Source organism: Brachyhypopomus gauderio, unplaced genomic scaffold, assembly GCF_052324685.1.
Source record: "Brachyhypopomus gauderio isolate BG-103 unplaced genomic scaffold, BGAUD_0.2 sc89, whole genome shotgun sequence".
NCBI classification, from domain to species: domain Eukaryota; kingdom Metazoa; phylum Chordata; class Actinopteri; order Gymnotiformes; family Hypopomidae; genus Brachyhypopomus; species Brachyhypopomus gauderio.
Window position 1 is genome coordinate 329,137 of NW_027506910.1, and position 14,582 is coordinate 343,718.

At 46.1% G+C, this 14,582-nt stretch overlaps 1 protein-coding gene across 2 annotated transcripts; it reads left to right on the forward strand.

Moving 5' to 3' along the window:
• Positions 1–641: 641 nt before the first annotated feature.
• Positions 642–14,578, forward strand: iars2 (isoleucyl-tRNA synthetase 2, mitochondrial). 2 transcript variants are annotated; one of them, XM_076992100.1, is made up of 24 exons: positions 642–1,037; positions 1,778–1,900; positions 2,807–2,960; positions 3,645–3,793; positions 4,154–4,203; positions 5,810–5,919; positions 6,169–6,259; positions 6,545–6,660; positions 6,930–7,099; positions 7,254–7,344; positions 7,569–7,720; positions 8,466–8,626; positions 9,003–9,105; positions 9,330–9,423; positions 9,541–9,615; positions 10,722–10,830; positions 10,958–11,060; positions 11,318–11,443; positions 11,716–11,847; positions 12,181–12,287; positions 12,680–12,825; positions 12,930–13,120; positions 13,491–13,635; positions 13,996–14,578. In XM_076992100.1, the coding sequence occupies exons 1-24, from the start codon at positions 780–782 to the stop codon at positions 14,139–14,141; spliced, it is 3,102 nt and encodes a 1,033-aa protein (XP_076848215.1). In that variant the 5' UTR covers positions 642–779; the 3' UTR covers positions 14,142–14,578. The 2 variants fall into 2 exon arrangements, with proteins under 2 accessions (XP_076848215.1, XP_076848216.1); XM_076992101.1 differs by lacking the exon at positions 9,541–9,615.
• The last annotated feature ends 4 nt before the right edge of the window (positions 14,579–14,582 follow it).

Consider the following 14,582-nt stretch of genomic DNA (forward strand, 5'->3'; position numbering starts at 1 on the left):
TCGCTGTCGCTTCTTTAGAGATAACTAACCAGACGAGGGTGGCGTGTCTACTTCAATTAAAACGACCGCGAAAACCAAACGGAAGGGGAGAAAATATGACCGAGTTGTGTAGTATGCACGCTCTCTTCTATACCAAGATAAAGAAATCAAGTTTGAAAGGTTGTGTCTATTTCTACTGGAATCTGGAGTGACTAGAGCTTCACTAGTTTGTTTGCTGTTGATGTTCAAGATACTTGAACATACGTTCATATACCTGCTCATTTGAACACAACGGATAAAACATTAAACGGATAATCAACTGTATTGATATGAGTAATATAAAATAACAGTAAACAATGAATAAAGATTCGAGTAAATCAATAATAAGTTCCCTCCCAAATAAAGCCCATACAAACGCACTTATCAGAACTAATCAGTCGGATCTCTAGCGGTTTACACGCGGATTTTGGGCGGAATCTCTACTGTGAACATGAACCCAAACGGGCGCAAGTTTATTTAGTTCATACGGTAAAACCAAACACGCACAACTACAGCGCAACAGCGCAACAGCGCCCTCTGGTGTTCCCTTTAAAACACGAAACACGTTTCGGTATTTATTTTCTCCTTTCGCGGCACCCGTACATGTCCGTCGCTAGAATCATTCCGGAAGAAACAGTAGAGTTGTAAGAACCGGAGGAGGTCGTAGGCAGTAGTTGGGCTACTTGTGCGGGTGGTCCAGTCCAATATATTTATATAATTTACAAACCGAAGCCTTGGGAAGACAGTACCCGGGTCTCCACATGCTGCTGTGCCGTATTTGTTCAGTAAGGCGGAGTGTGGCGGGACGCGCGCTGGGCTGGCGGAGGGACGCGCTGCTCCATCCCGCATCCTTCACATGCACCCGCGGCCCAACTGTCAGTTCCTCCGGGGACGCAGCACAGCCGTCCGGCGTCCAAGGACCCGCCGAGTACCGCCACACGGTTCTGCTCCCCCGCACTGAATTTCCCATGAAACTTAATAATCAGAAACTACTGGATCGAGAGTTGCAGATCCAAAGGGTAGGTGAACATTTCATGCGCACACGCCAGCTGGGTTAGTAAAGTTTGTCCAAGTCATGTCTTAGCCAGCCAGAGGCATTTAGGGAAGGGTGTTATTGTTTAAAAAATGTTATTATTTTTATATTACATTCATCATGTTGCAATTTTATTTCCCTTTTGTGTGTGTGTCTGTGTATATATATGTTTTTCTAACTATGTATTTCCTATAATAAAGTATTTCATACTAACCAACTTTACATCAGCTAAGAGTTCTTTTAACAGTAGTTTTCTAAGATTGTATTCAGCTAAGGCAAAATGATAACTTGATTAAAGTGCTCTTTGATCTGGGACATTGTTTCTAAGACCGATCTTATTGGCCCACCGGATGGTTCACATTTATCTCCTCTACAAGCACACTTAAGTTAAGCCATGAACACTGAATGTCTGGTACAGGTGTACTGGGAATTGGACTAGATAATGTGGATCACCTGGTGATGGTGTCTGGGGGTAGCGTTAAGCAAAATGTGGATCTAGGAAGTATTTCATGAAAAAAGCATCTCCGGTGGATAACGCAAGGCCAAAGTCTAGACTGAGATGTCTCATTTGTATTTTGTTTAGTAATGTGTCATAGAATGTCCTAAACCAGGATGTTGGACCACAAACTCATGATTTAAACCCATTCTAAGCAGGTATATTTTTAATAAGAAAATGTGAGCTTTGTATGCTAAGTTTATCTTGTTCTGTATTGTATTATTTTCAAGGATTGTAGTTTCGACCAGTTGTACAGCTGGCAGAGAGAGAGAAATACGAAGAAGGAGTTCTGTCTTCATGATGGGCCGCCCTATGCTAATGGAGACGCTCACGTGGGCCACGCACTTAACAAGGCAAGTGGAGCTGATGTTGATCTTCAGGGCATTTACAAGCTTTTCATAACAACTAAGATGCATATTGTATAATCAGGAAAGCATTAACAATCACGTCCGAATAGTTAGAATAAAATGTTGAAACTGCATACAATCAGCAGCAGCTAAGACGAAAGGAAATGAACAATGTTGGTGTTTGACATGTTGTCTATGCGTGTTCTCTGAAGCATGTTGTCTATGCGTGTTCTCTGAAGCATGTTGTCTATGCGTGTTCTCTGAAGCATGTTGTCTGTGCGTGTTCTCTGAAGCATGTTGTCTGTGCGTGTTCTCTGAAGCATGTTGTCTATGCGTGGTCACTGAAGCATGTTGTCTGTGCGTGGTCACTGAAGCATGTTGTCTGTGCGTGTTCTCTGAAGCATGTTGTCTGTGCGTGGTCACTGAAGCATGTTGTCTGTGCGTGTTCTCTGAAGCATGTTGTCTGTGCGTGGTCACTGAAGCATGTTGTCTGTGCGTGGTCACTGAAGCATGTTGTCTGTGCGTGGTCTCTGAAGCATGTTGTCTGTGCGTGGTCTCTGAAGCATGTTGTCTGTGCGTGGTCACTGAAGCATGTTGTCTGTGCGTGGTCACTGAAGCATGTTGTCTGTGCGTGTTCTCTGAAGCATGTTGTCTGTGCGTGTTCTCTGAAGCATGGTGTCTGTGCGTGTTCTCTGAAGCATGGTGTCTGTGCGTGTTCTCTGAAGCATGGTGTCTGTGCGTGTTCTCTGAAGCATGGTGTCTGTGCGTGTTCTCTGAAGCATGGTGTCTGTGCATAATCTTAACTCGTTGTGGGTGCCATTTTAGCAGCGTCCGGTTGCGTCTCTAAAATGGCAGCCGTGGATTGTGAGCCATGGTGATGAGTGTTGACCGTAACTGTGCTGTTCCGCTCAGATCCTGAAAGACATTCGCAACCGTTTCGAGGTGTTGCGTGGGAGGAGGGTGCATTACGTGCCTGGCTGGGACTGCCATGGCCTGCCTATCGAACTCAAGGCGCTGGGGGAGCTGCATGTAGGAGATCTGACCCCTCTGCAGGTCAGACGGAAAGGTAAGGAGTTAGGGTCTGGGAGGTCACTCATGGCCAGGTGATATTCGGGAGACATGGTCCCATTCCAAATCGCCTCAGTGGTGTTCCTGGTCGAGAAGGACAAGGTACCCACAGCTGCACTTCCACAGAGCGGCACACGGTTTTGGCTATTTCAGCAATCGGGACTCGATAATTACAACTGGCACCTGTTCTTTAGATCAAAGACAGTAACTTTCAGGATTGTAACAATGCATTCTATTCATTATTTGATACTGGATACTGTTTGTAGAAGCAATGCAGATATGCAATTTATCTGTATAATGTGTTTATCTGTATGATTTTTTTTAGACATAAAGAATCTTTAGTCCCCTATAATTCAAATAAATTAGTAAGTATACAATTGTAATCAAAAGTACTATAAACACAATGTAGCTTCACCATACATTAAGTAACGAAAAGAAAGCATTCCTTTTTTATTTATTTATTTATTTTGAAGCATAATCAATGCCTATTGTGCAAATATTAAACAATAATTCCTCTGCAATGAAAATAAAATACAAAAAACATTGGTTTATAACGAGATGTATCAAAAGCTTCGCAATACGACAAGCGCGCCGTCCAAACAGTGCAACTGCTTTATATCGTCCATCGCCAATAAACGTGGTTTATTTTTGTTTTGAACAGTTGTGTTTTGTGCCTTTGCAGCGCGTGAGTTTGCGGAAGGAGCCATAGCGCGTCAGCGGGCAGCGTTCCAGCGTTGGGGCGTCATGGCGGACTGGGGAGGCTGTTACTACACATTCAGCGGACAGTATGAAGCTACGCAGCTCAGCCTCTTTGAGGAAATGCACAGCAAGGTGCCGCATCACACCCACTGAAGACCCTTAATAATTACCGTACTTTATTTAATATTATATTCTATGTAAAATATTTATTTAGGGTTTTATGGCTGATTCACAGAATAATTATTTTAATTCATGGTTATTTTTATAAATGACTTTTATTTTAGTATTTTAGTAAGGCCCATTAAAATTAATCTAGCTTCACATTATGATGTTAGTTGATCATATCACAATATTGGCCTTTGCAAAACTGATATCATTATATCCACTGGAATCCTGATAGATTACTACATTGCACTGTGTGTTGAATCACTGCATTATTTCTTCCCTGGTCTGATCTGCATTGCACTTACAGTGATCTGTGTTGCTTTGCAGGGTTTGATTTATCAGGACTACAAGCCTGTTTTCTGGTCCCCTTCATCCAGGTGGGAACATGGTGGACTGGGGAAGCGGTGTGCGTGTGTGTGTGTGTGTGTGTATATCATTTCAGTAACATATATTAAAGTTCAGGGCCGGAGTGGGCCACTTTTTCAGCCCGGGAGTTTCATTCCCAAATCCAGCCCAAAATTATTTTTCCATCCCAATCGGCCCAAACTAGAGATTGACATGAGCCGGCCCATCGTGAATCCTCCCGAATCTCCCGATTAGCCACTCCGGCTGTGTGTGGGTATGCAGGTGTGTGTGATTGAGGTGCAGGTGCGGTGTGAGTGCTGTAAGGAGTGACAGGTGCAGTGTGAGTGCTGTAAGGAGTGACAGGTGCGGTGTGAGTGCTGTAAGGAGTGATAGAGGTGCAGTGTGAGTGCTGTAAGGAGTGATAAAGGTGCAGTGTGAGTGCTGTAAGGAGTGATAAAGGTGCAGTGTGAGTGCTGTAAGGAGTGATAAAGGTGCAGTGTGAGTGCTGTAAGGAGTGATAGAGGTGCAGTGTGAGTGCTGTAAGGAGTGATAGAGGTGCAGTGTGAGTGCTGTAAGGAGTGATAGAGGTGCAGTGTGAGTGCTGTAAGGAGTGATAGAGGTGCAGTGTGAGTGCTGTAAGGAGTGATAGAGGTGCAGTGTGAGTGCTGTAAGGAGTGACAGGTGCAGTGTGAGTGCTGTAAGGAGTGACAGGTGCGGTGTGGGTGCTGTAAGGAGTGATAGAGGTGCAGTGTGAGTGCTGTAAGGAGTGATAGAGGTGCAGTGTGAGTGCTGTAAGGAGTGACAGGTGCAGTGTGAGTGCTGTAAGGAGTGACAGGTGCGGTGTGAGTGCTGTAAGGAGTGACAGGTGCGGTGTGAGTGCTGTAAGGAGTGATTGGTGTGAGTGCTGTAAGGAGTGATCGAGGTGCGGTGTGAGTGCTGTAAGGAGTGATTGGTGTGAGTGCTGTAAGGAGTGATCGAGGTGCAGTGTGAGTGTTGTAAGGAGTGACAGGTGCGGTGTGAGTGCTGTAAGGAGTGACAGGTGCGGTGTGAGTGCTGTAAGGAGTGACAGGTGCGGTGTGAGTGCTGTAAGGAGTGACAGGTGCGGTGTGAGTGCTGTAAGGAGTGATTGGTGTGAGTGCTGTAAGGAGTGATCGAGGTGCGGTGTGAGTGCTGTAAGGAGTGATTGGTGTGAGTGCTGTAAGGAGTGATCGAGGTGCAGTGTGAGTGTTGTAAGGAGTGACAGGTGCAGTGTGAGTGCTGTAAGGAGTGATTGGTGTGAGTGCTGTAAGGAGTGATCGAGGTGCGGTGTGAGTGCTGTAAGGAGTGATTGGTGCGAGTGCTGTAAGGAGTGACAGGTGCGGTGTGAGTGCTGTAAGGAGTGATAGAGGTGCAGTGTGAGTGCTGTAAGGAGTGATAGAGGTGCAGTGTGAGTGTTGTAAGGAGTGACAGGTGCAGTGTGAGTGTTGTAAGGAGTGACAGGTGCAGTGTGAGTGCTGTAAGGAGTGATTGGTGTGAGTGCTGTAAGGAGTGATTGGTGTGAGTGCTGTAAGGAGTGATAGAGGTGCAGTGTGAGTGTTGTAAGGAGTGATTGGTGTGAGTGCTGTAAGGAGTGATCGAGGTGCTTGTCTGTGTGTGCAGGACGGCGTTGGCTGAAGCTGAGCTGGAGTATCACCCTGAACACCAGAGCAGATCCGTGTACGCCACCTTCCCCCTGACGGCACTGCCACCCAAACTAGCACCAAGCTTAGGTACCACCCCCCCCCCCCCCCCCCCCCCACCGTCTCTCTCTCTCTCTCTCTCTCTCTCTCTCTCTCTCTCTCTCTCTCTCTCTCTCTCTCTCTCTCTCTCTCTCTCTCTCTCTGTCTCTCTCTCCCCCTCTCCCTCCCCTGCTCCATCACTCTTTCTCCTGTCCTCTACACAGACCCACTCATGCACACACCCAGGCTCTAGCACATTTGACAGTACAAACACTAACTCCATATGTGTTGTTTGCTCAGAGGCACTGGGGAAACCGTCCGTGCTGGTGTGGACAACACAGCCCTGGACAATACCAGCCAACCAGGCGGTGTGTTTTATGCCCAAAGCACAGTGAGTTTTAGGCAGTGTGTTTTACACCCAAGACACAATTAAACACGCACACACTGTGGTGGAAATCTGGGAATAACCAGGAATTTTAGATTTTATTGTAAAGCTCTTTGCAATGAGGAATCAAGTCTCACATATAACAGTTATATAACGATTAAATGGAAAGTTCCCAAGTTTCCATCATCCAAAACCCACAGCACAAACACACACCCTCACACTTATATACTATAAATACATATTAGGCAAGTATTGTGTAAAAGAACACAGATACATGTGTCTTGCCAACAGGTACTCTTTGGTGAAGAGAGTTGATAACGAGCAGCTCCTCCTAGTGGCCACTGAGCGAATTGCCAGTCTGACCTCAGCCCTAGGGACTGACCTGCAGAATCTGGCCACATTCATAGGTACATTTTTGAATGTGATGCTGATGGCAGGTTCATTTCGCTTTGTTTCTTTCGTTATGTACAGTAATATAATGTCTAACAAATATAGTTATTTGTATTGATAACAAATTGCTAAGTGAAAACGGCTGTCATTTGTGTCTCTACCTGTTCTTGATGCTACTTCCTGTCATTATACCACTTCCAAATGAAGTTATCATCTCTGTCTCTCTCGCTCTCTCTCCATCTCTCTATCTCTCTATCTCTCTCTCTCTCTCTCCTTTTTTGTCTAGGGTCTGATCTGGAGGGTGGAGTCTGCCAGCATCCCACAATCTCCGGGAAAGAGGTGCCGCTGTTGCCAGCGAATCATGTGACCATGGTCAAAGGAACAGGATTGGTTCACACTGCTCCAGCCCATGGCATGGAGGACTACAGCGTGGCCACTCAGTTCAGCCTGCCAGTGGTACATCAGTCAAGTCTTGAAGGACCAATCACGATGATTCTCATAAGTCTGGGCAGTTTGATTTAACTGCATTCCTGCCTTCCTCTCAAGATCTTTGTCCTCTGTCCTCTGCTGTCCCCTGTCCCCCATCCTCCCTGTCTCTCTCGTTCTGCAGGAGTGTATGGTGGATGAGGACGGCAGGTTTATGGAGCTTGCTGGAGAAGATCTCCAGGGCCAGGCTGTGCTGAACCAGGGCACTGCCACAGGTGAGGGGGGGCGGGTGTACAGGTGATTACAGGTAACGCACCTGTTCAGGTATCACACCTGTCCTGTCCTGTGTCATTAGAGTCCAGACTCTAATTTTTGACTCTTGTAACTACATGCTTTATGATTAATAAATACTAAATACTTATGCTACAGTTTAATTTGATGTTTAATTTGAAACTTGGCCTGACCGAGGTGTGTGTGTGTGTGTGTGTGTGCGCATCAGTGATCTCTATGCTGCGTGCCGCTGGTGCGTTGGTGAAGGAGGAAGAGTGTGTGCACAGTTACCCGTACGACTGGCGCAGTAAGACACCTGTGGTGATCAGGCCCAGTAAACAGTGGTTCATCAACACAGCCAGCCTCAAAGATAAAGCCAAGGTGAGCCACCCATCCTGCACATGCTCACAAAGGGCCACTGAGGTGACTCCTCCCACTGTCAAAGTAAAAGTCCTGCTATGATTTTGCAACATCTGTGCAGCAGTAATAACAAAAGCATAAGGAACAGTTTTAAGTTTTAAACAGTATGTAGAAATTGAGGTGGTTTGATTTATAGGCTGATGTATTATTGAAGCTTCAATGGTATAATAGACAAAAGGTGTATGTAGAATTACTGTTACTCTAAAATATTGATTATACAAGTAGGAGAAAAACTAAATAAAAAGGAAAAAAAGAGTAAAAGTATGTAATAAAAAGACTCAAGTAGAGTTACATCTTCAGATGTCCTAATAATCAAAATAGAAATTCAGATCTCAACTTGATTGAGGCAATACATAGAAACACTCGGATGTCCAAAATATAATTAGATTTTCAAATGGATTGTACTAATAATACTGTTGCCACAATCAAATGATGTACGATATCTTTACTTAAGATTAACTGAACTCCAGATGAATAAAATGTAAATAGGAATGACATCTCCAGTCTGAACATGACAATGTTTCAACACAAAGTAGCCCTACATCACAACTAATGAGCTTGTTGGTCATTTATTACATATGCGCAATGAGCTTACGTGATTGGGCAGAAGAGAATGTAAGGGAGGAAGTGTAGCGTTTGTCTCATACTAATATCTACCTACACAATATGTAATCTAGTGTGTGTGTGTGTGTGTGTGTGTGTGTAGGAAGCTCTCCAGAAGGTGAAGGTAATGCCCGAGTCAGCGAGGTCCAGTCTGGTGGCCATGCTGGACAGACGGACGTACTGGTGTATCTCCAGACAGAGGAGCTGGGGTGTCCCAATACCAGTGTTCTACCACAGAGAGACAGGAGAACCTCTCCTCAACAAGTATTACTACACACACTCACACACACCACACATTCATGGCAAAACCCATCAAAAGTCCCACAGTTTCTGTGACTTCAACCATGTATTCACGTAACGGTCCAAATCATCACAACTCCCATGATTATTTTTTAGATAAAGGCAAAAATAAATGGTAAATTTTAAAGCATTTGTAAGTTATAAGCTGAAGTTCACGTATATAACATAGAGTCTTGGGTAGTACACTGTGTTTAAATGTTTTCCTTCTTTGCCTGTAGAACACAGGCTCAGACAGGTGATCCTTTAGGCAAATGAGAAACACAGATTAGTAGATTATTAACTAAAGCATGTACACATTTGGCTCCTATAGATGTGATATTGTTGGTCATGTGATTGACAGGCATACAGTGGCTCATATTGCCAAGGTGTTCACAGAGAAAGGAAGTGACAGTTGGTGGGAGGAGCCTATAGAAGCATTACTTCCTCCTGACGTCCTTAAGAAGGTAAACTGACCGGTGCGTGTGAACATGTCCGCCACAGGCCATGACCAAGACCGTAGTAACCAGATCGGACGGATGATTCACTGTTGTTGTGCTGAAGAGACATTACCAAGTGACCGTTTTCTGTTTATGGGGGAAATTAAAAAATCTACGACAAAAAAAATTATAATTGAATTGTGTGCGTGTGTGTGTGTGTGTGTGTGTGTGCGCGCGCGCATGTACTTCAGAGTAATGCAGGATCAGTGATGGATTATGAGCGTGGACAGGACGTGTTGGATATCTGGTTTGACAGTGGATCTTCCTGGGCAGCTGTACTACACGGTGGGTTTGTGTGTCTTTGTAAGTAACAGAGCGGTAGATTTATTCATGTATGTAGATTTATTCATGTATGTAGATTTATTCATGTATGTAGATTTATTCATGTATATATCTCCTCAGTGGGTGAGGAAGAGGGTAGAGCCCCAATCAAGGCCAAGCGTGGCTGGTTCAACCTGTCCACTGCAGCAGCACAAGGTTGATAGCAACCATGACAATGATGAAAACCTCTCTGTGTTGACCCGCCCATTAACCCACTAATCACAGACACCAGAACTGTGTGTCTCTGCCTGGTTTTCTCTCTCTCTTCTCACCCCCTGCGTAGAGGAAGCACGTTGTAGATGTGTGTAAAGCTGCAGTAAGCAGTTGTTGGTAGATACTGGCATGAAATGGCAGTGAGCCATTACTGGTCAAACACGAGTGTCCTGCCTGTTTCTCACCAACCACATTTAGCGTGTTGCTTTTTTTCTGTTCATCCAGCAAAACTACCTGAGAGTTTTCAGGACTTCCTGTTCGTCCTGTAACAGGAAGTAAGATTTGGTTGTTGTGTGGTTTTGTAATGACTAGTGTCTTTAGATAAACGTGTTTTTCTCAGGCTGATTTACATCTGCAGATCAACCCTCTGATGGGTGCTCTGATCAAAATAGCTCTTTGATCTCTGCTCATTTTGACTTAGGCGCCTTGCCACACATTAATCAATGCCCACATACACATTAGTAGTGTCTCAGCGTCTCAGATAAACAGAACTTGGAGTTAGAACTTGAGTTGGCACCAACTGCCATATGTTCAGTCTCAACATCCCCGTCACTTCTCTCTCTCTCTCTCTCTCTCTCTCTCTCTCTCTCTCTCTCTCTCTCTCCCCGTATGTCTTGGCTTAAACGTGTCTCTTGTCTATTAGCATGTCCTGCTTGTCTGAGTGTGAGAGACATATGGAGACTTCTTCTCTGTCCTTCTTTCTCTTAAATTCAAATGGCCTGTTCAGCATGAATTGTAATCAACAATCGTTGCCAAAGAATTAATTGAATTCAAACCTCTTTCTCCATCTCTCCTCCCTTTCCCTCTTCTTACATTCAAATTCAAAAGGTTTTATTGGCATGAATTGTAATAACATTATAATAGTGTTCATAACATTAACAGTGGTGTGTGTGTGTGTGTGTGTGTGTGTGTGTGTGTGTGTGTGTGTGTGTGTGTGTGTGTGTGTGTGTGTGTGTGTGTGTGTGTGTGTGTGTGTGTGTGTGTGTGTGTGTGTGTGTGTGTGTGTGTGTGTGTGTGTGTGTGTGTGTGTGTGTGTGTGTTCCTCTCAGATTCAGACTCCCGTGCTGATGTGTATTTAGAAGGGAAGGACCAGCTGGGTGGTTGGTTCCAGTCCTCCTTGCTAACCAGTGTGGCTGTGCGCAACAGAGCACCTTACAAGTGAGTGTGTGTGTGGCATGACAAATGTAGTTTGAGACTGCTCAGGTTTTGGTTTTATATCGTGAAGTGATTCATACGCACCTGTGTCCTAACTTGCCGTGTGTGTGTGTGTGTGTGTGTGTGTCAGGTCTCTGGTGGTCCACGGCTTTGTGGTCAGTGAGAAAGGCGAGAAGATGTCCAAGTCTCTAGGCAACGTGGTTGACCCTGATGTTGTCATCCACGGGGGGTCGGTAGGGTCATAAACATCTTATGAATGTCACTCAGCTCTCTGACACTGAGAGGAGACGCCCCATCTCCTCATCATCCTCACCACCCACCCAGAAACCCCTCTGTCCATCAACTCCGCCATCCGTCTGGACCAGACCATCACTAACCACTTATCCACCCAATCCAAATGTTCCCCACCTTTCTATAAATGTGATGGCTCTTCTGTCTGATCACCCTGTAGCCCATTGGCCAATCACGTCTGTCTCCTCCTCTGTCTCAGGACCCAGCCGTCTCCCCTGCTTATGGCGCAGATGTCTTGAGGTGGTGGGTGGCAGAATCCAACGTGTTCTCTGAGGTCCAGATTGGCCCCAAGTCACTGAGTGCAGCCAGAGACAACATTCACAAGGTCAGCCACGCCCACCTGCAGCCAGGGGCGGGTTTATAGTGGAGATGGACTTGTAGACGCATGCCTGTCTAGCCAGGGCTTTAGCTTGATGGTATTATTAACAGGTACTGTTGGATTAAGTGGTTGAGAGAGACTTATCAATTATTATCAAATCAAATAATTTAAACTACACGTTATTTCTGCTTTCTCGTTGTCCAGGGACATACTGCGGATGAATAGATGGAGAATGTATTTTAAAATGTATCTCATAATGTGTATCTCTCTGTGATTAGCTGAGGAACACACTGAAGTTTCTCCTGGGGAACCTGCAGGGTTTTGACCCGCGCACACAGGCCGTGGACCCCAAACAAATGTACTACATAGACCAGTACCTGCTGCATTTGCTACGGGACTACAGCATCAAGGTGAACCTGACGTGGGTGTGGCCATGTGTGGGTGTGGCCATGTGTGCTTAGATGATCTAGTAGATATTTTGGATGATCTGCCTACTTTTGTGTAGGCTATGGTCTGGTGGTTAGCGAACTGGTCTTGTGACCGGAGGGTTGTGGGTTCGATTCCCAGGCCCAAGGCCATGACTGTAGTGTCTTAACCCAAACTGCTCCCCTGGCACTGGCCTAGGGTATCACCGCCCCCTTGTGGTCACTAGTATGCATTTTGTAAGTCACTCTGGATAATGTGTTTTGGTACAAAGGGGTTTTAACTGTGTGTGTGTGTGTGTGTGTGTGTGTGTGTGTTAGGTAAGCGATGCCTACAGTGAGTTTGACTGTGGCCGGGTGATCCGTCTGCTCCAGGCCTTCATCTCCAGAGATCTGTCCAGCTTCTATTTCAGCATCATCAAAGACAGGTGGGCTGCGTCTCCGCTGCCATCTAGTGGCAGTGTTCTATATGCAGTTTAATTTGTACTTTAGAACTTCAGTGTGTCTCATTCAGACACTTGTCAGTAGAAATCGCGGGTGTCATCCATCAGTTTGGTTTGTTTCATATGTTCTATCAGTGGTCTTTAGATGGCCCTGTCGGTGTCTAGGAAGGCCTTGCTAATGGCTTTCTGTATGCTGAAGGACATACATGTTCGTGTGATTGGCAGGCATACAGTGGCTTATATTACCATGGTGTTCACACCAGCCCACCAAGCCAAGTTAACCAAATCAGCTCCCAGCTGATGTGTGTTGACCACCCAGCTAACTGCCCCCAGCTGAGGTATTAACCCCCAGTTCTGGTCACCTCTCTCTCTCTCAGGCTGTACTGTGAAGCTGAGGACTCGTTGGCTAGGAGATCATGCCAGACGGTTCTGGAGGAGATTCTAGACGGAGTGACACGGTCCATTGCCCCAATCCTGCCTCACCTGGCCGAGGAAGTGTACCAGCATGCACCAGGGCATGATGGTGTGTGCACACACACACACACACACACACACACCTGCCCGTGCGAGACAGATGACTAATCTCACCTGCTCAACATCAACATTATTTTCTCTCTTTCTCTGTAGAAGGAGACACTCTTTTCCGGAGTGGCTGGATCAAAAGCAGTTCTGTATGGCGGAAGCCGGGATTGGAGGAGGCTGTGGAGGGGGCGTGTGCTATCAGAGACTCCTTTCTGTCCTCTATCCCAGGATGCAATGCTGTGGAGTATGACCTCACGATCGCCATTGAGCCCGGCCTCTTCTTCGAACTTATGGAGGTAACACTTTATCAGCTTGTTGAGTACGCGGTGTCAACCAATGTGTTTTGTAAAGCATTATGGGAATTTTATCAATATGCAAAATAAAATCCATTGAGGCATTAAAAACAAGGGATCCTGTTTATGAAGCTTTTCAGAAGCCCCGCCCTCAGTGTGCTCTCTTCAGAAGCCCCGCCCTCAGTGTGCTCTCTTCAGAAGCCCCGCCCTCAGTGTGCTCTCTTCAGAAGCCCCACCCTCAGTGTGCTCTTTTCTGAAGCCCCGCCCTCAGTGTGCTCTTTTCTGAAGCCCCGCCCCCACAGCATTTTCTTTTCAGTCCTGATTCTCTCCACCCTTGTGCTCATCTCCACCTCTCCCTGCTTCCACCCATCAGTCGCTGCAGGAGGAGCCCACCTCCACCTGCTCCCAGCTGACGGAGCTGATGATGGCCTCCCGCACGACCCTGACGAACAGTCTCCCCCGGGACCTGCCTGCCGACGCCGTCACCAACAGAGGCACCTTCCTCATCAACCTGGAGGGTCAGATCTGCTAGTGCTACGCAGACATGCTCCTGGTTTTAGTGCATACACGGCACACCAGTGGGCTACAGACACAGATGTCAGTGCTGCACACGAAGGCATTTCCATTAGGTCATGTAGCAATTCATAATACTGAGTTTCCAGTGGTTAGGGAACTGACCGGAGGGTCGTGGGTTCATTTAAGTCAAGGATTCTGAAATTTTTGGCTCTGTAGTGCCTAATTCTAAGTATTCAGAAGATGTTTGGTTTCTCATCAATGGGCCTCGTTGGTTTAATCTGGTTGTCTACGAGAACAGCCTCTGAGCACAGTCATATTGTACGATCTCAGTAGCCAACGCCATTCCCTTGTTTGTCCTGTAGGTGGCGTTATCCGTGAGGAGAGCACCTACGACATAGCAGCAGTGCCCATCTCGCTATCTCGCTGCCCTCGTTGTCGACGTTACACGTCCGAGATGCCCGACTGCCTGTGCCCACGATGCCAGACGGTCACTGGGAAAGCCCAGTAAACGCCCGACGGCCCCATAGTGACCGCAAACCTACAGCTCCGCCTACTTTGGTCATGGCAGCCAATCAAGTCATTGGAATCTTCCCTTACATGTTTTTGGGCTGTAATGTTTTACGTTTAGGAGATCCTGAAGTTGAGTTGTGATACTGAGTCCAGCATAGAGATGACTGCCCATCAGTGATGTCTGATTAGTAAGTGATCATCAGAGCTGGAATTGACACAATGTGTGTGTTTGTGAAAGTGAGTCTACGTCACCTTAAGGGGACACAAGCGTGTGTATATATGTATATAAGGAAGAACGGTGAAGATTATTTTACTCTGGATCCTGGTTCAACAGAGCTGTGCGGTGTTCACCTGCAGAAAGACTTTGTACTGTACACTGTACTCCTGCTTTTCCGTGTATACAATCCCAATTTAATAAAAGCCCCAGCCACGGTACACA